Here is a 22,741-nt window from a genome sequence, read left to right on the forward strand (position 1 = left end):
CCCGACCCAGAGTCCTCAGGCTCTGCTTCCGCAATGGAAGACGTGTTGGTGGGATTAAGGAGGTCTTTGAAGTATTCCGCTCACCGAAACACGACGTCCCGAGTCGAGGTCAGCAGCACACCACCCCCACTGTAAACAGTGTTGGTACTGCACTGCTTCCCCCTCCTGAGACGCCGGATAGTGGACCAGAGTCGCTTCGAAGCCGTACGGAAGTCTTTCTCCATGGCCTCTCCGAACTCTTCCCACGCCCGAGTTTTTGCCCAGGCGACCAGCCGAGCCGCCTGCCGCTTCGACTGCCGGTACACATCAGTTGCTTCTGGAGTCCCACAGGCCAAAAAAAGCCCAGTAGGACTTCTTCAGCTTGACGGCTTCCCTCACCGCTGGTGTCCACCAGTGGGTTCGAGGGTTGCCGGCGCGACATGCACCGACAACCTTGCGGCCACAGCTCCGACTAGCCGCCTCAACAATAGAGGCGCGGAACATGGTCCATTCAGACTCAATGTCCCCCGCCTCCCTCGGGACGTGTTTAAAGTTCTCCCGGAGGTGGGAGTTAAAGCTCCGTCTCACAGGGGACTCTGCCAGACGTTCCCAGCAAACCCTCACAACAGTGACCGGTCGGACCGGCTTCCTCCCCTGCCATCGGAGACAACTCACCACCAGGTAGTGGTCGGTGGAGAGCTCCGCCCCTCTCTTCACCCGAGTGTCCAAGACATGCGGCCGCAGATCAGATGAAACGACAACAAAGTCGATCATTGAACTGCGACCTAGGGTGTCCTGGTGCCAAGAGCACATATGGACACCCTTATGCTTGAACATGGAGTTTGTGATGGACAATCCATGACGAGCACAGAAGTTCAACAACAAAACACCACTCGAGTTCAGATCAGGGGGGCCATTCCTCCCAACCACGCCCCTCCAGGTCCCACTGTCATTGCCCACGTGAGCGTTGAAGTCCCCCAGCAAAACCCCCTCCAAGGACTCCAAAAAGGGTGGGTAATCTGAAATGCTGTGTGGCGCATAAGCTCAAACAACAGTCAGAACCTGTCCCCCCACATGAATGCGGAAGGAGGCCACCCTCTCGTTGACCGGGGTGAACCCTAATGTGCAGATGAGGGGCAACAAGTATGCCCACCCCAGCTCGGCGCCTCTCACCAGGGGCAACTCCAGAGTGGAAGAATGCCCAGCCCCTCTCAAGGAGACTGGTTCCATAGCCAGAGCGGTGCGTCGAGGTGAGTCCAACTATCTCTAGTTGGAACCTTTCAACTTTGCGCACGAGCTCAGGCTCCTTCCCCACCAGAGAGGTGGCATTCCACGTTCCATGTCACTGTTGAACCCTAACCAGGCAATTCATGAAAAAAAAAAAAAACATAATATTGCTTAGATGGGTGAGCTGTTTCACTGTTTTAGTAAACATCAGGAGGGTTTTAACATTAGTAAACATTAATTATTTAAATGAATAAAAATAATTATGATACCACTGCCACCATATAATAGCAAGGATGCAGAAACTGGAAAATCAATCAGCATGTTCAAAGATTTTAAAGTAATACTGCTCTCCTGCATTAGTAGTAGACACAGCTGAAAGACAGTCTCATCACACGGAAACTGACTCTTGGGTGTGCACTCCTCCTTTAATACCGCAACCTCCTCCATGTCTACTGTTTTAAGACAGTCCTCAGCATCATACTCCTGAGGGACTGTGTACATGAGGATGGGTCGACCTCCAGCAACTTCTTGTCCAGGTTTTGGTCTGATATAGTGGGTATTCCATGTTCTCACTACTTCATTCACATCTCTCTAGGGACAAAAACAAAGGGTTAGGACAATATATAGGCAGCTTATTGTTTGCAACAAGTAATGATAAAACTGAGGTCTACCTGGACCAGGTTGAGGAAGCAAAACTGGACTAAGCTTTTATCCAAAAAGCTCCCAGAGAAATGTCCATTCTCTTAAAGTGTTTTGAATATGTTCATCCAGAACCGAATGCTTTGTTTTCTCAGAATTCCCCACCAGGATTATATGTGCTGATTGGCAGTGCTCCGTCCATAAATGAAACTGCTGTCTTTGGCAAAACTGTCGGTATGGTTTCTTCTTAGAAACACCTGCATGTTGGCAACATGTCCATTTTCAGTTCCATTGTCTTCCCGAATCCTCTCTTGACACCCACTCTGGACACGTGTGGCACATTCTATAAAATAGTTGACTGCAACTTTTAGGTCATTATTTGTTGTGTAGGCTTCCATCCATAAAACAAAATGGCTGAAGCCATCAATGCATCCATTAATCCCAATACCATAGGGTTTCAATTTATCATAGGAGTCAATGTGCCAAAGAGCGTTTGGGCCTTTAGTGTTGTACTGGCGCCGTCTAAGACGAGTTCGTCTAGATTCCACACCCTCAGGATAAAGTAACTCGGTGATCTGTCGTATTGTGTCCTGCTGTACCACAAGTCTATTCTGAACTGCCTGAAGATGCAATCAGCGATATCCTTGCATCTGTCCATCATGCTGTAGTTCCTGCTGCAGGAAAGCTTTAACATCAGCTAGATCTGAATGGTGTTTTCTTCTGAACAGTCCCAGTTCGCGGCAATGTCTCTTTAACGTCTGGATACTTAGCACTATTCTGTGATTCTGTGCCAATAACATTAGTATCTCCTTGTTACTAAATTCAATAGAGAAGTATAATTTAATTAGCTCATCAGTCATGGGCATCATTTCAGATGTGAGTCTGTGAAGAGATAAAAATAAAGTTACCATTTTTGCAGAATATTTATTTAATAACTTTAAATATTTTGTTTATCATCCCCATGCCTTACTGATGAAAAATGCTAATTGTAAGATATAAATGAGAATAATATTAGAAAATATGCAAAACTTGTTGTCATGATCTATACATGTATAAAATCTAAGAACACCTTATGTTTATTACAAATTACAACCTTTGAATTGCAATAATTCCCAAGTTAAGGATTGCTTGATAAATATTTGAGGACAAAAATTATTATGGCTTCAACTTGTTGGTACAGTAATGCATTTGTAAGTTCTCGTGATTATTGTGACCATAGACAAGTGTGTTTAATTCAAAATGAAGCACATTCAAATACATTAGAAGAAGTCATTGTGAGGCATGACTGACATTTTTGGATGGAGTTTTTTTATATACTTCAGCGGACATTTTCAGTTTCTATTTTAATGCTATGTACTCAAATGAATAATGATTCAAAAAATTTGGACTAAAGAAAAAAACAGTCAATTTCACTATAATTTTAAATCATGTATAAATAATGCTTCTCTGCTAACACCTTTATGAGCCCATAGTTATTATTACAGTATACCAACTTAATCACATTTTGGTAATCTACGTTTGCACCCCATCAAGTCTGTTTAATTCTAAATAAAGAGTATTCAAATACATTAGCAAATCATGATTAGAAATTGCTACAGGAGAATGGAAATACGAGTAATTTTAAATAAAGTATAAAACATCCTTTCGCAACTAGGACAGAAATGGCTCTTTATCCTACATACTGGCCTATATGCCCTAAAGTGTTGAGGTTATCCTGCTAAAATAAATGTTTTATTCATGTGCTATTATCTTTTCTAAATCACCACTCATAAACCTAGACCTGTTAGGCTCAGAACAGGTGGATCCAGTATTCGAGGCAAACAAACAGTTAGGGTTTAACAGTTTATTAAGACCAGACACGGAGCGGGAGGTGTCAGCGTCTACAGCGGGAGCATCTGCAGGAGGAGACAACAGGTTAGTGACCACGCTTCTCTGAAAGTGTTTGCACACAAACGTGTCGGTCACTAACCTGGTCTTAATGTCCAGTTCAGATCCAGTAGCAGAGGTAGATCCCAGCTGACGGGTCGCCAATCCGGTGCGGCGGTTGCCGCTCATAGAGTCCCAGAGGCAGATGTATCGGAAGTCGGAGGACAGGCAGGAGATCAGAACCGTGAGCAGGATGAGCCATAGAGCGAAGCCAAAGACGAAGTTGGGGACGTAGTCGAAGTTTGGAGCCAAGAGATCAGAGAGCCAGTGAGGTGCCGAAGGACAATCCAGGACGGAGTCGAGTCACAGTTCCAGGTTCGATACACAGATCAGCAGACAGACTGAACGAGGGGAGGTAAGCTCGGTAGTCAGGAAACTAATCTGGTCGGTACACAGAGGGCAGAGATCAAGCAGGTAGACAGGACAAGCAGATGTCAGGAATCAGATCGGGCAAACAAAATCAGACAGGAACAGGCAGGCTCAGAGATCGAGAGGCAATCAGGTCGGGATCAGGTAAACAGAACAAACGCTGGAATAAGTCTCACAAAATGCTTGAAATAAACTCGCACTGTTGTCTGGTCTTGTCTGGTCTTGGTTATATACTAGTGAGAGCAGGTGGAACAGATCTGAAGTGATGAGGAATGGGCGGAGCTAAACAGGTGTGTGACATGAGACATTAGACCAGGCAACAGTGCCGAAATCATGACAAGACCATTATCACTCCAATTCATATAAGGATCTCTCATCTATTACCTTTTCCTCATCCAAACGGCTGATGACTTCTTCTGGAACTCTGCGCTTACGAAGAAATTCAAACACAGTGGTCACTCCGCGCGTTTCTGTGAAGATGTAACACAATAGTGGATATCTAAAAGTGGCAACAGGTTGACTGTCAACTTTGCACAGATGTGCACAACTTATTTGTTGTTTATCACACCACTCCAGCACATTGTCTATATAGAAGAATAAAACATAGTTGTCTTTGTATCAGAACATTGTCCAACAACATTTCAAAAGTTGGTGCCAAATCTTAACAGACCATGCTCGGAGCACCATGTCATTAGCATTAGCTAAAGACCGACTAACTGAGCTGTTTGCGAGGAAAATCAGAAGTGACTTATCACTCTCAAGCATTAGTTACTGCAGAAGCATAATGACACCTACTTGATGCAGCCATGTGGAAGGTTCTTCCTCACAAACGATGACAAGTCCGAGGCGGATGATGTCAACTCTGCACCCAAGAGAAGTCAACCTCATCAAGGAAGAGAGAGCACATGTAGCGACCGCAGACTTTGGGAAACGTCTAGAAGTGCATCTCGTTGATTTGCCACTTCAATCTCAGAGGACTTCGGGCATCATTTGTCAGAAAAATCTGCTTTTAAAATATCAGCAAATTTCGGATTTTTTTTTCTAATAAATTGCAGAGTTTTGTTCTTGCAAATTTCTGACAACAATGTTGGAAAATATCCTAGTTTAAATGTTATAAATATCTTCCTTTAATCATGAAAACCTTTGATTTACATCCCCACAAATGTGCAACCTATGAACAACCTTTTCCCTTGAAAATTTGTGCAAATAATCTCAAAACTTCTGAGTTTTTAGGTAGAGATTTGTGACTTTTCAAAATTAGAAAATTTCCGATTTTTTTCTTGAAAATATGTGAAATTAATCTCCAATTTTCTGAGTTTTTAGGTGGAAATTTACTTTCCTTTTTTTTTGGTCTAAAATGGCCCTAATACGCCATCGTAATCTATCTATCTATCTTTTTTTTCTTCTTTTTTTCATTTTACCCTTCTAAATATTAATTCAATATTTTTCTGCATTAAAGCCCTTTTAACTGCTGGCTGCAATCCTAATGGGAATTGTATGAGTAATCTCTTTGTAAAACACAAATAGCCAGAGAGAGGAGTCTCCATGCAGGTCGGCATCTAAACACATTTCATCCATCCATTTTCTAACACGCTTATCCCTATTGGGGTCGCAATGGGTGCTGGTACCTGTGTCCAGCTGTTTTCCTGGACAGGTCACCAGTCTATCACCGGGCAAAATTTGTCACTTTAAAACAAAGTTCCCACTGTTATAGATTAAAAGTAAGCCCTTGAATTAAATACAACCCTTCAATACACTCATATTGTGCAATAAGACAATTTTCCATTGATCAATAAAAATGGCACCAATAGCAGTGGCGGCTGGCCAGTAGGGGGCGCTCGGGCGCCGCCCCCTTTAAATCGTTTAGATAATAAATGATTTCTGAACTGCAAAGTACTTAGAAATGTATTTATTCATACTGTGTGTCCAATAGACATGTTAGAATTTATTAAAATAGTAAATACATAATTCTATTTAATTGCTCACATTGTGCACACTTCCTATGTGCAGGGCGCCGGTCTAATGGGAGTGAATGTAGCCGCGTCAACTTTGGCAAGCACGTGATCTGAGGCTGACTTTTAATTGGTTATCTAGGTTTTTTCACAGGGGCGCACTGCTCTGTGTCCCGGACACACCTATTCTGTTGCGTCATTACTGGTAGAGTGTCAGTACTGGCTAATTTTTTTAAAAACATTGTGTGATTGGACAATCCCCGATTCGACTCAGCTCAGCTGCAAAGTTGAGTAGTTTCAAAATGAGAGAAAATTCTGTTTTGTCTTTACAAAAAAATGCTTTTACAAAGCGTTCACTTGAAGAAAAATAAAGGAGCTTGGACCGGATCGTCTTAATTTACAAATTCAGCAGCAGGCAAGTGATCTCTCTACTCCATGGTTGGACAAAGCAGTGTAGGTAATAGTCAGCCAGTGAAGAAGCGTTGGATACTCAGTGTAGAAGACCATGAAAGGATTGCTGCAGAGGTGAGTTGTTGTGGAAAATCACTGTTACACTGGTTTATAGTAATGTTATTTAATATATTAGGAAGATGTGCTTTGTAGTTAGAAATACCTTTAGTTGTGTCTATGCTGTGTAGGTATGTTGATGTAATGTTTGTCAGCAAGATATTTTATTATTTAAGTTGTACTGAAGTTTATGGGTAATGGGGAATAAAACATTTGGTTACTGAATTTTGTATAATCTTGTCCCACAAAAATGCTGTAACACATTTCATAACACAGCCTTAAAAAATGGCAGCAAATGTTATTAAAATCAGGAAAACAATCTAGAAGAAGTCTTTTCAGAAACTGTCAGGCTCTTGAAGATCCTCATCACCACACCCATGACCAGCAGAAGCTAAAAGGTGCTTTTCAACTCTGAAAGAATCAAGACTTTTCTGAGAAACTCAATAACTCAGGACAGGCTGAATGCATTGGCCATGTTGTCAATGGAGGAAAGACTAGTCACAGAGATGACTGACTTTAACAATTAAGAATATAATTGAGAAATTTGCTGGGCAGAAGGAAAGGAGGGCAAAATTCATGTTCAAATAGTGCTATTTTTTAAGATTTGCTTTGTTTGTTTTTCATTTGTTTGTTTGTGTGCGCCCCCCTCAGTTTTTTTAGCACCAGCCGCCACTGACCAATAGTCCATGGGCCAGAATCTGTAGGACGTCTCCTTAAGAAGTTTCGTATGAACTGTCAGGGGGCAACTTTCTTCCACCGGGAAAAGTTGCTACACATTGATCTCAAAACACCAATGTTTCCACGTTTTCACTTGCACATTAATAAGTTATCGCTGATAAAAAATCTAAACTGTTGCGCTCCGGTCCAAGAGGTCATGTGATTCGATTTTTGCTGCTCAGCCAATCAGATCGATGTATTGTCAGCTGAGCGAGTTTAACAGTTTATCATGGCTGCGCCTGTAAAGGGTTGTAAACATTTGTTTCTAGACGAAGAAAGCCCAATAATAGCATTTTCTGGCCCCAGTTGGTAAAGACCTTTATGGCAAGGAAAAAGAAATAGCCCAGACCATCCATCATTCATTTTCTAACATATCCCTGCTGGGTTCTCGAGGGGTGCCGGTGTCTATCTCCAGCTGTCAATGGGCGAGAGGCGGGGTACAACCTGCACAGGTCGCCAGTCCATCGCAGGGTAGAAATAGCCCAGACTTTTGCCCAATTTACTGTGATATCACCAAGACCTGCTGCGCTAGGATAACACAGGCGACAGGTGTCGTTGTGTCAAACGACTTATCACTTATCCCCGTTGTGGAACACCATTTTTTAATGTTTAATAAAAGACGAAATAAATAATTCTTAGTTCCTGTCGTTTTAGTTAAACAATTCTTTATAAAGAAAAGACAGCAAATCATATTTTGTCTGCAATAAGAGATAGTTATATAAAGTCAGCAATACTACTGTCAAATGGTGTATTAGAACTTACTCGGAAAGTCCTTTTGAATCAACTCAATCTCTAGTGCAATTTTTCTCTTTTTCAAGTTGTGGAGTTCAATTTCTCCCCTTAATTTGTGTTTTTTTCAGGTCAAAATACTATTTTTTTGTTGAAGAAGCCGTTTATACAGGGAACGAATGGCACCCTGTGTCATTTTTTGGGAAAGAAAAAGGGTGAAACGTGCCTGATACAACAAAAGTAAAATGAACCTGTTTTTTTCAGCCTTTTTTTAGTGGCTGTTATAAACAGACAAACACATAATTTAACAGTGGCAAAAGAGGAAGAAGTTGCTTTTTAAAATACAGTATAAGAATTAAAGGCTACCATTTTGTAGAATATTCTTGTACTTCACTTTTTTCCCCCATGTTCTAGTGGCTCCCGTTAAGGCTGTGACATAAAATAACAAATTAAATATGAAATTATTAAAATGCAAAAATACATTCTGTAGAAAGTGATGGAAACATCTAACATGGACAGCACTTATTAAAAACTTGTGTTCTGATTAGGAGAAAAACTGTGGTCGTTTTTTGGCCATGCTGAGCAGCATTGCTGATCATTGTTTTTTACTATCAATACATTTCCCCTTTTAAAGCGACGCATGAACGCGCAGTTATCTGAGATAACTCAATCCAGCCATACTAATCATAAACAACAGGTGTGTTTGAAGAACCCAATTAGCCGGATCATGATTAGCCGGTTGAAATCATCTTGGATGTCTCATTTGATCTTGGATGTTTTAAGCAACGTACGAAGAACGGGGCCCAGGTCCGAGGTTGGCAACAAATAAACTAAGCAGGAGGACTAGGAACAGACGAGCACTACTAGACAGGAACAGGATCAGGTTGGGTAAACAGTAGTGATGTTACGTGATGTGCCGAGGCTTCGAGGCTTGTGTCGAGTAATGGAGGGGGCGTTTCCGTAAAGCGCGTATCGAGGCTTGCCGAAAACGATGACGGTCGAAGCCTCCATAGACATAATATAAGAGTAGACGCGTCGTTGGGCGGGTTCTGCCTATGCTGCGATGCGTCAGAGCGTCCGCCATCTTAAATGTGGCAAATCTGCAGTTACTCAGTCACTTAAACAGTATCAGAGGGACTTTAATCTCTGAATATACTTTGTATTCGTAGTATTTTTTTTGTAATATTACAAGTTTATTTTCGTATCCCTTTAGCTTAATTCTCCTGAATTTATTCTCGTAAAGAATAAAAATATTTAAAATAATCTAACCTGGCCCTATTACTCCAGGAGTGAAATAATTCTGCAAACTGTGACTATTCTGGAAATGTTCCCCCTTAATTCTCATAATATGATGTTTTTATCATAACATTATCACTTTTGTGTTTGTTTGTTTATTTTTACTTTATTCACCTAGGACTTTTTTTCCTCATGTTATTAATTTTACCTCTTTAATACTCACCCAAAAAGTCTGTTCCTAAAGGTTCACATGTGACATGGTTTTATGAAATAATGAAGACCACAATTTTATATTTAACAAATTGATCCTTATATTCATAACACATACACACAAATATATATATATATATATATATATATATATATATATATATATATATATATATATATATATATATATGTGTGTGTGTGTGTGTGTGTGTGTGTGTGTGTGTGTGTGTGTGTGTGTGTGTGTGTGTGTGTGTGTGTGTGTGTGTGTGTATTTATTGCAGCACAGGAATGAGGCATCTTCTCTGATCCACGTTCACAATAACAGAACTCAACTTTTTTCTGCCACATACAAAATGGCGGTGACGTTGACGTGCGAACTTGCGCCCAATGACGCGTCTACTCTTATATTATGTCTATGGAAGCCTCGCTGCCCGGCTGTACCACGTGACTGCTTCGGGAAGTGGCTCAGATTTTGCCAGATGACCGGTTCATTCAGAACCAGTTGTGGCTGCACGCTGGATCATAAAACAGTTCTGCTAACCAGATGCAATTTAAAACGCCACTTGGTCTGTTTCTAAGTTTCGTTTTTATTAATTCTGCAATTTATAACTACATGCACCGTATGTCTGTGCCTCAGCGCTTGCTCCCCCCTCCTTTCCCTCAGAGCAGGTGCTTTTATCACCGTTCACCATTCAAAACGTGAATCACTACGTTTAATGTCCTCACATCGGTAGCAACGTGTGCCAGTTAAAGTCAATAGAAGAGTTACTAGCTGTGTTTAATGCTCTTTTGTTTTTAACAACATAGAATCAGTGGCGCTTCGGTGGGCTCCTGCCTCGCGCTTTAATTCAGGTGCGTACTTTTAAGGGTCATTTTAAAGAACTTGTAACATCGGGGGCTTCATCTCAGACCTGTCATACCCCTGTTCCCTTTATAGGAGCCCTTTACAGTATTTAGTTATGCATTTTCCCCGCAGCGCACCAACGGGGGTAAAATCCGCCCACCGCACCGCCTAGAGCGCACTGACGAGAGCAATAGAGATTTGTCTGGTCAGCGCGGCGACTGACTGAGAAACCTGTCGCTGTGAAAGGTGATGAGAATGTTATAAACTGTAACAGTCTAGAAGTGCATTGAGCTGAAAAGAGGGAGACATCAGAAGCAGGATCGTGCGTAAAGACGCAGCGTGAACCTCTGTGTGCTTCAGTGTTGCTGGTGAGGGGAAACTGTTGATCATAACCCCCCGCCCGCCCGCCCCCAAAATTAGCATAATCTCACTCTTAACTTTTGATCAAAGTTGAGAGGTCTGATTATTACACACCATGCCATATCACATGACACTACTATTTTGGGAATAATTACACACAGAGAATACATTCAAACAATATTTTATTATACACATGTGTGTATACACAATTTATGTAGACAAATGATTTCGTCCTACACCTTTTGTGAAGTCATTCCCAAGAGCCATAATAGACAAAAATCAATGCATAACACGTGTTAAGATACAGCTGGCTGTGATTATACACCTGGCCAGTAGGTGGTTCCGTGTGCACATGAAACTCCAAGAAATGAACCCTTTCTCGAACCAGTTGGCTCAAGTGGTTTAATGCCTCATAAGGCTTCATCTCACCATCACTAGTAAACAGAAATCAGGTAACAGAATGGCTCAGAACGCTGGAACAAATAAGGAAAGGATCGACAGGTAACTATAGACGCTGGATCAGACTTACGGAAAAACAAGAGCCGACAAACTGGAACTGATGACTGACTGAACAGGGATTATATAGAGCTGAGACCAGGTGAAGCCAGTAAAAGATAATTGCAGGAGGGGTGGAGCAGAGCAGGTGTGTAAAGAGAACAATCAAACCAGCCATCAGTGCCGAGTTCCCAACAGAAAAAAGAAGCAAGCCAGAAACCAAAACAATAACAGAAAAACATGTCAGATAGTAAATGAAACTGATAACATACACAGAATCAAAATACCAAATAACCCCAGAGCCCACACTATGGCACAAAACAAACTAAGACAGGTAAGTGGCCTGGCAGGTAAACCAAACTGAACTAAAAGCTTACAGAACCCTGACTAATAACATAAAACAACAAAATCAAACCATAACAAAAACTCAAATCATGACACAATTTGACACTAGGGCATCGCTCTTATGAAATAATTACTACAGCAGATAAATTGATGAGCTATTATTTATATTAACACAGCTAAATAATTGTGGGTTATAACAAATAAGAACATCAGTGGAAAAAACACTCTTTAGAAAATCGGGCAAAAACTAGCAGCAACTAAATTGTAAACCTTATAAATTAATTAAGATGCTCTTTTCCCTCCTTAATTGCAGGGCCAACTTTACATTACAGCAAAATTAGTTTCAAACTATGAGTATAAGAAAATAAAAGGTTTCCAAAACTAATTACGTACTTATTAAATTGATAGGCCTATGTTAAAGGGTGTTTTTGGCCAAAACTGCCTTACTGAAGTGGGTTGTTATTTCCAACATAAAAATAACTACTTTAAATGTTTTAACACTTAAAAGTAACCCTTAATTACACAAAGTGGTTAATTAGTAATTCCAAAATAGGTTGTTGTATTCCAACAACAAATTTTTCATAGGACATGTTAATAATCCACCAGAAAAGTTCCACAGCAAGCTATTAATAGACTCTGCAACTCCACTAATGTTTACATCTTTGGGTTAGAAGTAAAATCATGACCCACATTTTACATGCATTTCTATTTTAATGAATCCTTCACTGAGGTTTCAATTTAAGCTTTAACAGTTTTAATAATTATAATACTTTTTATTTCCCTTTTTTAGTCTTCTTTCCAAAGCAATACCATTGTGTATGTCTTTTTTTGTTGATTTACAATTTAAATTCAATTCCTTATATCATCCTTTTAGTAATTTTTTTTTAATTAACAAATTTTCTCGCTACTGTCTATATCTGGTTTAATGTGTGTTAATGGCTGACTTTCAGGGAGGGTGTTATTGTATAGTTTTTATTGCTATCCCCCTGCATTACACATCCTGTGTAACAAACCCCCATACATGCAGAAATACAGGGCACCTGTAGTCTTTATAATGGCAAGAAAGAAACAAAAGCAGCCTGTCATGTAGTAAAACCAAGTGATATACCAGTGTGTTAAAATTCTTTCATAAAATTCCTTCATAATATCATGGTACAGAAGTATTCATTTAAGCTACACTAACCATAATTACCATTTGAAAAGCAGCATTAGCAAATAAATTATAACAAAAGAATTTGACAAATTTTGTGTGTGAATATGCACACATGATTTGTACTGATTTAGGTGTTGGTTGAGGATTCAGAGTTGCTGCTTGAGTTTGAAGCCGATGTAACTCTGTAAATATCTGGAAGACAAACAAAACATTTGTGAATACGTATCTTAAATTCTAGTTTAAAAGGATGATAAATGATATAAAACAACTTACTCCTTCCACGAAGGCGGCTTATGATATTTAGTCCGCTATTGGAGGAAATCCCAGCACTTGTGCTCTAAAGTAGAAAGTAGGTGTGGAACAAATTGTTGTGGCAAAATGTTTTGTATTTAATGAAATGAAATTTGTATTTAATGAAATCCCAGGTCTATCTCAAGTTCTTTATCAATAAATGTTAATAGTTTTTTCACAGCTTGATCAGTTTTACCTTTTGGATTACTGATAATGTGAAATTTTATCTAATGTTTTTAAATCAGAACTTACCCTTGTTTGGTTAGAAGTAGAGCTTAAAGTAGGTACTTTTCGTAAAACAAAAGAACGGATCTGCAAAAAGACAAAAATTTCACTGAGAAATCCAATTAACAATTCATGTCAAAAAGCATTAGGGAAAAAATTGTCCCGGACAAAAGAGGAAATTTATTCTTGTCTTAGCTAAGTTAATTTCCTCATCTTTAACTAGGGACATAATGTAGAAATATGAGCTACTTGTTTTTTTACTTGTTCTATGGGTTAGATCTGTGATCTGGAACTCATTATGGATCTTGATAAACTATGGAGAGAAACTTTCAGTTGGCCTCCGTTCAAGCAAAGAGAAACAGGGAACATGCCAAGCTGTTTATGCTTTGGGAGGGAACCTGCAGACCTGGACTGAGGACATTGTCAGACAGTGGAAGGAGCACTTTGAGGATCTCCTTAACCCAGTCATCATGTCCCATGTGGATGAGGCAGAACCCTGAGGAATTGGGAGAACCCAATTCCATCACTGTGGCAGAGGTCACCAAGGTAGTTAAAAAGCTCCCTGGCAGCAAGGCGCCAGGTGTGGATGACCTTTGGCCTGAGTTTTTCAAGGGTTCTGGACATTGTGGGGCTGTCATGGATGGCACGCCTCCTCAATGTCACATGGAGAACTAGGACAACATTGCTGGAGTGGCAGACAAGTGTGGTGGTGACTGGAGGGTGTGTTCCAATAATAGAGAGATCCCACTTCTCAGCCTCCCTGTTTCCTAGTCCCAAACTACATTGACCTACTTTAAACTATTGACCTTAAAAGCGTACCCTTTTGAGGTTATGACAGATGCCAGACAAATGCCCTCTGATCACTTGAAACAACATGTCATGGAACCCTTGAAACAATACTGTGATGTACTGGTGACCTGTCCAGGGTATACCCTGCCTTTCGCCCAATAACTGCTGGAGCTAGGCACCAACACCACCCATACTCTTACACCTTTGCATGGATATATTTAGGTTTCCATATATAGATATAGGTTTGACTCTGGTCTGCTGTTCTTTGTCACATATCTTCCCCCTCCCTCAGCTCATTTTTCCTGTCAGCTTGCATTTAATAACACATCCCCCAAAAATATAAATAAAACAAATAAATATACACAATTGCAGTGAAGTGTGTGTGCTCTAAGCAAAGCTGTAAAACTCAAACTAACAGTCTCCACCCCCAAATTCTCTTGAGATATGTTGTAAGATATATTCAATTGTGAGATTGCCTATTACAGTTGTGCATACCTTCTGCAGAGAAGGTATTCATTTTTGCAGCAAAAATTACTTGTGTGAATTCAACATACCTTGGAGTCAAATAATGTCCCAAACACTAAAATAAAGAAACCCTGAGGAAGTTCAAACACTACTTTAGTAACAAAGCACAACAAAAAAGTAAATTACATATCATCAATAAATTGGTGTCCTATTTCTTATTATGTTAAAATACCTGGAGTGAATTGAAGAAAGCAAATGCAATATGAATCCCTGCATTTGTTGGGTCCAACATGGTTCCAATTCCCAAACACCAGGTCAGTCCAAATAAAGGAGTTAGTATAGCCACACATCTGATAATGACTACCAAGGCGTGTTTTTCATCTGCCTGGGCTGTGTTTCCCGTACTTCTTCTTCTCAGCATCTTGTACAAGACCACAATTATTACTAAAATATTGAACACAACTATGGTCAAGGCAGGGATCACTAAGGCCAAGAGGGCCATAGTCTTAGTCCAGTTTAGCCAACAAGCCTGATCTTCCCTCACGTATCCATTCCCAGGTGCAGTGGCAGCAACTGTAGTAACAGCTATAATCAGAGGGCAAACATATCCCACAGTTAAGCCAATAGCAAACATGGCCCATTTGGACATTTGGGAGAAGACCATGACTGTTCGATATAAGAGCAGGAGGCTTGAAACAAACATCCAAAAGAACATGGCAAGATAGAAAAAGTGCATGAAAAAGGTTGCTGCACTACACGGTCCCACTGGCACTTTATAGTAGTCCTCATCTGGGTTTTCTTTTGGGTTCTTTGCAATAGAGGCTCCAATGATGAAACAGATATCAGCAATCAGCAGGGACAGTGCCGTGTTAACAATGGCAACATGGCGCATGAAGGCAGTGCTATTTTTGGTTAGGGCTCTCCATACAATTCCTTCAATAAGGAGACAAATAAGTAGGCTGATCATTGATATCCCAACTCCAATATAAGTCATTATATCCAGTAATATTCTGATTGATTCAGGAATATCAGTTGACATCAGAATTGAGAAAGAGGTGAGGTGGTTGCAGGTGCAGGTTACAGTATCATTTATGTCTGAAACAAACTTACAGCCCTCATCATCCCAGGCACCACGTTTATCTAAGAGGTTAAAATTCCAGAAGACACACTGTGGGTTCAGTTCCAGGGTGGTATTGAGCTTGTTGTAGCTTAAGGTGACGTTGCGAATTGTTTCGTTTATTTTGACAAGCAGAACAGCAGCATTGATGGTATTTTCAGGTTTGGTTGCATTGCTGTTAGTGTTGGAAACTGTCAAGTTAAATGAAGAATTCCGTGCTGGCATCACATTGTGAAGCGTGGAAAATACAATGGTGGTAATAAAGATATTTTTGGGCCCTGTATTTGGAAGGCTGATAGATACATTGGAAGTCAATTGTTCACTCAAAGAATTGCTGAATTCAGTTCTGTCCAGCTTGATCCGTTGAGTAATTAAATCTAATTTTCCAGTCAATTTGTCAGAGATTGTCTCCAGTGAACCCAGAAGTTGAGAGCTGGAATTTTGGGTTTGATTCGTGTTCAGAAAGTCCCAGGACTCTTTTGCGTCATCACTAATGATGATGTCAACAGTATCTAGCACATTCTGTAGATAGAAAATAGGGTAAAATATTAACACACCTACCTGTACATGTCCTAAAGAATATATGAATGGAAAATGGATAAGAACAGTTGACATACCTGCATGACATCTTTATCGACTTCTTTTGAAACACTTGAGATTTTATCTAATATATTAACAATAGCTGATATTGTTGCTGAAGATTTAGAAATTTCCTCTTTTTCATCCATGACAGCCTTACTTAGATTTGTTGTAAATGCCTGAATCTCTTGTTCTTTCAGATCCTGAGAAAATGAAACAATCAAAAGGAAGATACCAAAGTTGGACAAAGAAGAACGTTGAGCAGCATTTCAACCAAAATGCATGTTCCAATTCTCAGTTATCCGAGTCATCGCAACCACAAACAGGCTTAAATCGGAGGCAACCGGACTGTCACTCAGTTCTTTCTGAATATGTTTTGATAATTCTTTATCAATTCTGGTGGCTTGCACTTAAGCAACCTGCAGTTGGTGCCCTGTTTTTAAAGAACATGGAGTCCCTTCCTCCTAGGCGCATTCTAAATCAGATGCAAATGAATGACCCACCCGTCACTGTCCTTGGTCATTAGGAGCTATTGCTTGGTGTGAGTGCCGTATTTGGTCACTTGAATCATCACCTGATCCAGACAGATACACCAGCAGTGGTGCCATGGCCTCCATGTCCTTTAAAAACAGCTGCACACCAACTGCAGTTTGCTCAAGTGCGAGCCACCATAACTGACAAAGGCTCCTGTATAGGAGCTGAAACGTTTTCAGAAAGAACTGAGCAAAAGTGTAGTTGCCTCCGATTTATTTCAACCAGAATGATTCTCAAAGAGTATAAATATTGTAAGCATAAACGTTTATTTTCCAGTAGATGAATCCCCCAACAAGTCATGGGACAATGAAAGCTCAATATGAAATCCTGTTTTGGTCTAAGTGTTTTAACAGTTCATGCATAAATGAGTTTAAAGGGCTGTCAAAAGGAAATAAAATACTTTTCTTGTTTTCTGACCCACAACAGATGCAGATTATTATTTTCAAGCACAACTCAAGTGTCTCTTAATTACTTGAGAATAACTTAGTGAAAGCACAATGTTGGAGATACGGTGATGATTCCTTATTACATAAAATCATTAAATGATGGATAACAGCTGAGAAAGAACATTTGTCTCACACACCCATAGAAACAGAAATCTCTTTAACAACTTACAACTGGTGTTGTGTACATGTCCAATTATTTATTTCAACAGTATAAAATATTGTGCATATAATAGAGAATTTTCTTTTCATGGTTGTTCAATGTCTGTGCATGAAGCAGTCATGTCACACTGTTGGCGCTTGCCAAGGACGCAGCTAGTTACGTCACCGACGTGCACAGACTTCCGCATTCAGAAAAAGCAATATTCAAGCAAAACATTGCAGTTCTATGTATTTTTGCTGACATCTCTAGCAAAATGTATTCATAATATATTTATAATCGTCATTCACGGAAGTTAGACCACCTTTAATTTTTTAGCTTCGCCGAAAATGTAATTGCTTCTTAGAAAGAGGTGAAGCAGTCACATCACATTGCCAGGCAGTTGCCAGGGAGGCAGCCAGTTATATCACCAACGTGCGTGGACTTCCATGTTCATAAAAATCAATATTTAAGACAAACATTGCAGTTCTATGCATTTTGCTGACATCTTTAGCAAAACATTTATATAATATATTTAGAGTCTTTGTTCACGAGAGGTAGACAACCTTTCAATTGTTAGTTTCGCCGAAGGCTTCAATGTTCTACCACATGTAGTCCAGACCAAAAATGAGGTGCATTGCATTTAGTCTAAATCAGAGATCACCAACCTTGTTTAAACTGAGGGGTACTTCATCGGTACGAAGGGCTACCAGTACTGACCTTTGAACTACAAGTGTCTAAGCTCTCCTTAACTTTACATAATATAAATTATAAAGTTTTTAATATTTTTATCATTTTAAAATCTATGTAAAGACAAGTATGATTAAAAGAGAAGAGCAACTGAATAAAATCGCATTTTGATTGCAGCTCACTGGAGGGATGTGCTTTTTTTTAACAGGCTTGTGGGCACCACATATGATCCTTGTGGGCTACCTGGTGGGCACCACGTTGGCTGACCCCTGCTCTATATCCATCCGCCATACTTATAGAAGAAAATGCAATGTTTAAAGACAGGATCTGCAATTCTTTATATTTTTATGACATTTTTAGCAAAAGTATGCATAATATTTCCATAATATTGTTTCAGGAAGTGTAGATAGATATAGTCTGCATGCCTGGTGCTTGATTCTATACACACTTGAACATATAAATCATTAGAACATCTAATTTCCATTATTAAGATGGATGGGGAATACATTTCCCAATATATGTCGAGTTTTTGAATTTTGCCAAATTGTAGACCCCTTTGCATGTGAGACACCTAGACTCTCATAATACCCTTGACTTTTAAGGTGAACTTTTAACTTTCTTAAAGTAATTTCTAGGAATGTGCAAGCAGATAGATCCCAAAATCCTCATTCAGTCATACTAGGCCCGTATCTATTTCATTCCTATAAGGAGAGGCTTATGTCTAATGAAACACTCATATATAAACATAGTGGTATTGGTTCTCATTTGGTAATGCATGTGCATGTGCTATAGGCTGGTGAATGTCAATCACACTTATGCTAAATGTGTAAAGTTAATGTGTAAAACAGCTGGAGGTATAACTTTATAAACATGATCATATATTAAATTAAACTTCCACATAACAGCATAAACAGCATTGTTGTTGTGAAAACCTTTTCCTTTGCAGAAATGTTTACATGTCAAAGTGCAGTCAGTTCCATAGCTGCTACAACAGATAAATCTTTGCTCAGCATTTTTCAAGGACATTTAGAATTAAGGACAAATTTTAATCACTTATTGTGTAAAATAAAACTATAACTGTAATGTGTATTTACTTATTCAATGTTTTAAATTCAATTTAAGAAAAAAGTACATTCTTAATCCCAAAGGAAAATTAAGTTTGTTTAACTGTTGTTGGAGTTTCTTTATTTAGCTGTTCATGGCTGCATGTAGGAAGGATCTTCTGTAGGGGTCTATCTTACAGTGGATCTGGAGACGCTTCTTTCTGAAGAAACTCTGTTGTTTTAGGCCAATCTGATTAAGAGGATGCTCAGGGTTGTCCATAATGGTCTTGATTTAGGAAGAATGCTTCCATTTAAAATCCTCTCCAGAGGTTCTAGATGAGTCCCCAGAACAGAGCCGGCTGTCTTTTTTTTTTTTGAAAAAGAAGAAGCTCAACAAGCCTTCTTCAAGTCAATTACTCTGATGCTGCCCCAGAAAATAATGGCTGAAGAGACAACACACTACACAACAGAAAAGATCTGCAGCATCTTGCTACAACCACTGAAGGACCCAAAAGCTTATTTAAGATGTTCGATCTGCCTCGTTCCAGCTTGTAGACACTATGCTCAAATTACCTTTAGACTGCTTTATATCAGGGAATGTATAATGGAAAGATTGTCCCATCAAGACCAGCATGAGTGATGTTTGGTTCACAGGACATAATAGTATTATAACAGAACCCGTGGTTACCCCATGGCTATAATACGTGTATTGTTATGTGACCTTTATCCCTAAAAATTATGTAACTTATATACACAATAGTCACTTGCCAGTTGACACCGCACATCACATTTTGTTTATTTGAACCTCTGGTTTACATGTAATAGTGCATATAATGGCACATGAAATATGTATCTCCTTAAAAAAGCCCCCTGGCACTTTGTATTATGATTGCGTGTTGACAAAAAAGAAAGCAGCTCTCATTGAAACAGCCTTAACAAATGGGTTAGGGATAGGGTTGGGTTAGAGACACTACTAAACAAAATATTATTTACACTTTCTGAAATAATATTGTGACAAAACTAATAAATGTAAGTTTGTCTAGGGCTCGACATCTCCATAGATCCCACCCACCCAGGCAATACACTGTTTGCCCCTCTCTCATCAGGTAAACACTTCAGAATCATGAATTTCTGAACTACTAAACTCAAACAGCTTCTTTCCAAGAGTGTCAGGGCCATCGCCCCTGCTGCGACGTTTGTGGTCCATCGATGTTACAATCACACTACTGTTATTGCCTATTTGCACACACTGATTCTCAGAGTATCAAATTGTACATTTCTGTAAATGAAGCCTCAGGATCACTGCACAAAAATTACCTCATTACTATTCATGAACGAGGGACTAATCCATGTGACATCGCTCATATCACTCACAAAGGGACTGATATCAGAGCTCTTGGAGTCTGATACGAACTTGTGTGGAAAAAAAAACTGTAAATACTAAGTCTTATGTGTATGTTCGTCATGGTATTTGTGTGTATACTAAGCCGGTGTCTCAAAGGTAATTTCACCATAGTAAAACATGGTGACAATAAAAGATAAAAGACAATAAAAGATTATATAAACAGAGTAGTTTTTCTTTATATTTTACTTTTCTACAGGCAATGGCAACCATGTTCTGTTTCTTCGTTTGGGAAAACTTGATTGTCACGTGCCCTAGTTGCAGGCCAATGTAAATGAATCGGCCAACACGCAAGCCTGACACGCATTGAAGAGCCAAATTGTGACAATCCTACATTTCCCCTTGTGGACCAACGTGGATATTACACATTTTTCAGTGACACTGGGTTGAAATTTGTATTGGTTGACTGAGAAGTAATTCACATACTGAGCTGATTATTAAGAGAAAACTATATAGAAGGAGATATTATTAATTGCAAGTTTTTCTTCCACATATTAGTCAGTTAAACTGACTGTAATGTGTGAAAAGATTCATAAAGTTAACACATCCTGTCAAAAAGCATAATCAGACTGCAATTCTACAGTAAAGAGCTACCTACCACTGAATCAGTAAGTAATTCTTTGATCTTCGTTACAATACAGGTGTCCTCCACAAGTTTCCACTTTCCTGATTTCAGACACTCGGCAGTCTTGAACCCCTCCAAACCATCAGCACATAATGCGGTTGCTGAATCACCAGTTCGTCCAGTCCCATACTCTTCATTGTCACACACAACCGCTTAAATGTGTAAAAGAAAAATAGAATTTAAAAGAAAAGTAGAACAAAACAGACCAAAATATTTCATGTTTCATATGCGGTTCTTACAATCAGTAAAAAATCTGAGCGTTGTTGTCTCTTTATAAGTCTCATCTTCAGTAACTACGCATGTGAATTGTTTATTTGATTCACTGCAGCTTTGCATAGGATATTCATACTTGATGCAGCCTGGGTCTTCACCAGCCACTGTGAACATTTAAAAACAATGATTATTAAGTACTTAGAGCAACATTAGACTGTTGAAAAGAACTATACGGCACATCTGTCCCATTATTAGCTCATACTTACCTGAACTTAAAGGGTTTAAACCATCATACCATTTGACTTTAAAAGAGGACTGCACACAGCAGATAAGTGGCTCTTTCCCTCCGTCCTTGCATTTAACCCACTTTGTTGGTTGGACCCGCACATTAGGAGCTGATTTGATCTCATTTGTTCCCACAGTTCTGGTTTGAATTAAATTAATACCATTTCCCTGCAGTGTGCATTCATATTGTCCTGTAATTAGAAAGAGGTTGATTTTTGTATGTAACAAAATAAAAGCAAAAGAAGTTTAAGGATACTTGATCATGAGGATGCTAATAACTTGATTTGGCAGTTTTGACTGTGGTTCAGTAGTTTTCCTGCAATTGTAAACATGTTTGTTTCATGACCTGCCACATGTTGATGTGTTTTTAGGCAAGGCACTTGTGTTTTTTAATGTGTGTACACTTTTAGATGAGCCTGGGGGATGTGGCTTTATTGTAAAATAGTTTTGTCTGTTTGGTAGGAGCTGAAAAGCAATAAACCAGTTCCCTCACCAGATGCAGACTTTTCATAATTTATAACAAATGTCTCCTGTACTTGAGGTGTAGATGAACTGCTAATTCCTGACCTGCCAAACTGTCCTTTTTTTCTTGTGTAGTCACTGTTTAATATAAAGATCAGACTACTGCTATTCGTGGATGACGTGGTCCTATTGGCTTCATCAGGGCGTAATCTACAGCTCTCACTAGATCAGTTCGCAGCCGAGTGCGAAGTGGCCGGGATGCCTCCAAATCTCAGACCATGGTCTTGAACCGGAAAATGGTAAATGGACTGAACTATTATAGCGCTTTTCCAGTCATGTTGACCACCCAAAGCGCTGTATACTATAGCCGCATTCACCCAGTCACTCTCACTAACGTGCACGCATTCATACACCGAGACACAGCTTGGTAGGCAACTTGGGGTTAAGTGCCTTGCCCAGGGGCACATCGACATGTGGCAGGGGGAAGCAGGAATCAAACCCACAAACCTCAGATTGCCAGACGACTACTCAACCCACCAAGCCACAGTCGCCCCACAGTCGTAGCGGGAGATCGAACAGGCGGATTGGTGCGGCGTCTGCTGTGAAGCGGGCACTGTACCGATCCGTTGTGGTGAAGAGAGAGCTGAGCCAAAAGGCAAAGCTCTCGATTTACCTGTCGAACTACGTTCCTACCCTTATCTATGGTCATGAGCTTTGGGTCCTGACCAAAAGAACGAGATCCCGGATACAA

The 22,741-nt window shown here is 39.8% G+C and overlaps 1 protein-coding gene across 1 annotated transcript; it reads right to left on the reverse strand.

The window, feature by feature from the left end:
- Positions 1–1,023: 1,023 nt before the first annotated feature.
- LOC118566224 (adhesion G protein-coupled receptor F5-like) lies at positions 1,024–21,037 on the reverse strand. The gene is made up of 7 exons (XM_036147651.1): positions 21,004–21,037; positions 16,193–16,357; positions 15,899–16,097; positions 14,691–15,766; positions 14,548–14,589; positions 1,611–1,797; positions 1,024–1,097 (listed from the first exon to the last, which is right to left on the reverse strand). The coding sequence occupies exons 2-7, from the start codon at positions 16,301–16,303 to the stop codon at positions 1,024–1,026; spliced, it is 1,689 nt and encodes a 562-aa protein (XP_036003544.1). The 5' UTR covers positions 16,304–16,357; positions 21,004–21,037.
- Positions 21,038–22,741: the final 1,704 nt, after the last annotated feature.

The sequence above is a fragment of the Fundulus heteroclitus genome, chromosome 15, assembly GCF_011125445.2.
Source record: "Fundulus heteroclitus isolate FHET01 chromosome 15, MU-UCD_Fhet_4.1, whole genome shotgun sequence".
NCBI lineage: Eukaryota > Metazoa > Chordata > Actinopteri > Cyprinodontiformes > Fundulidae > Fundulus > Fundulus heteroclitus.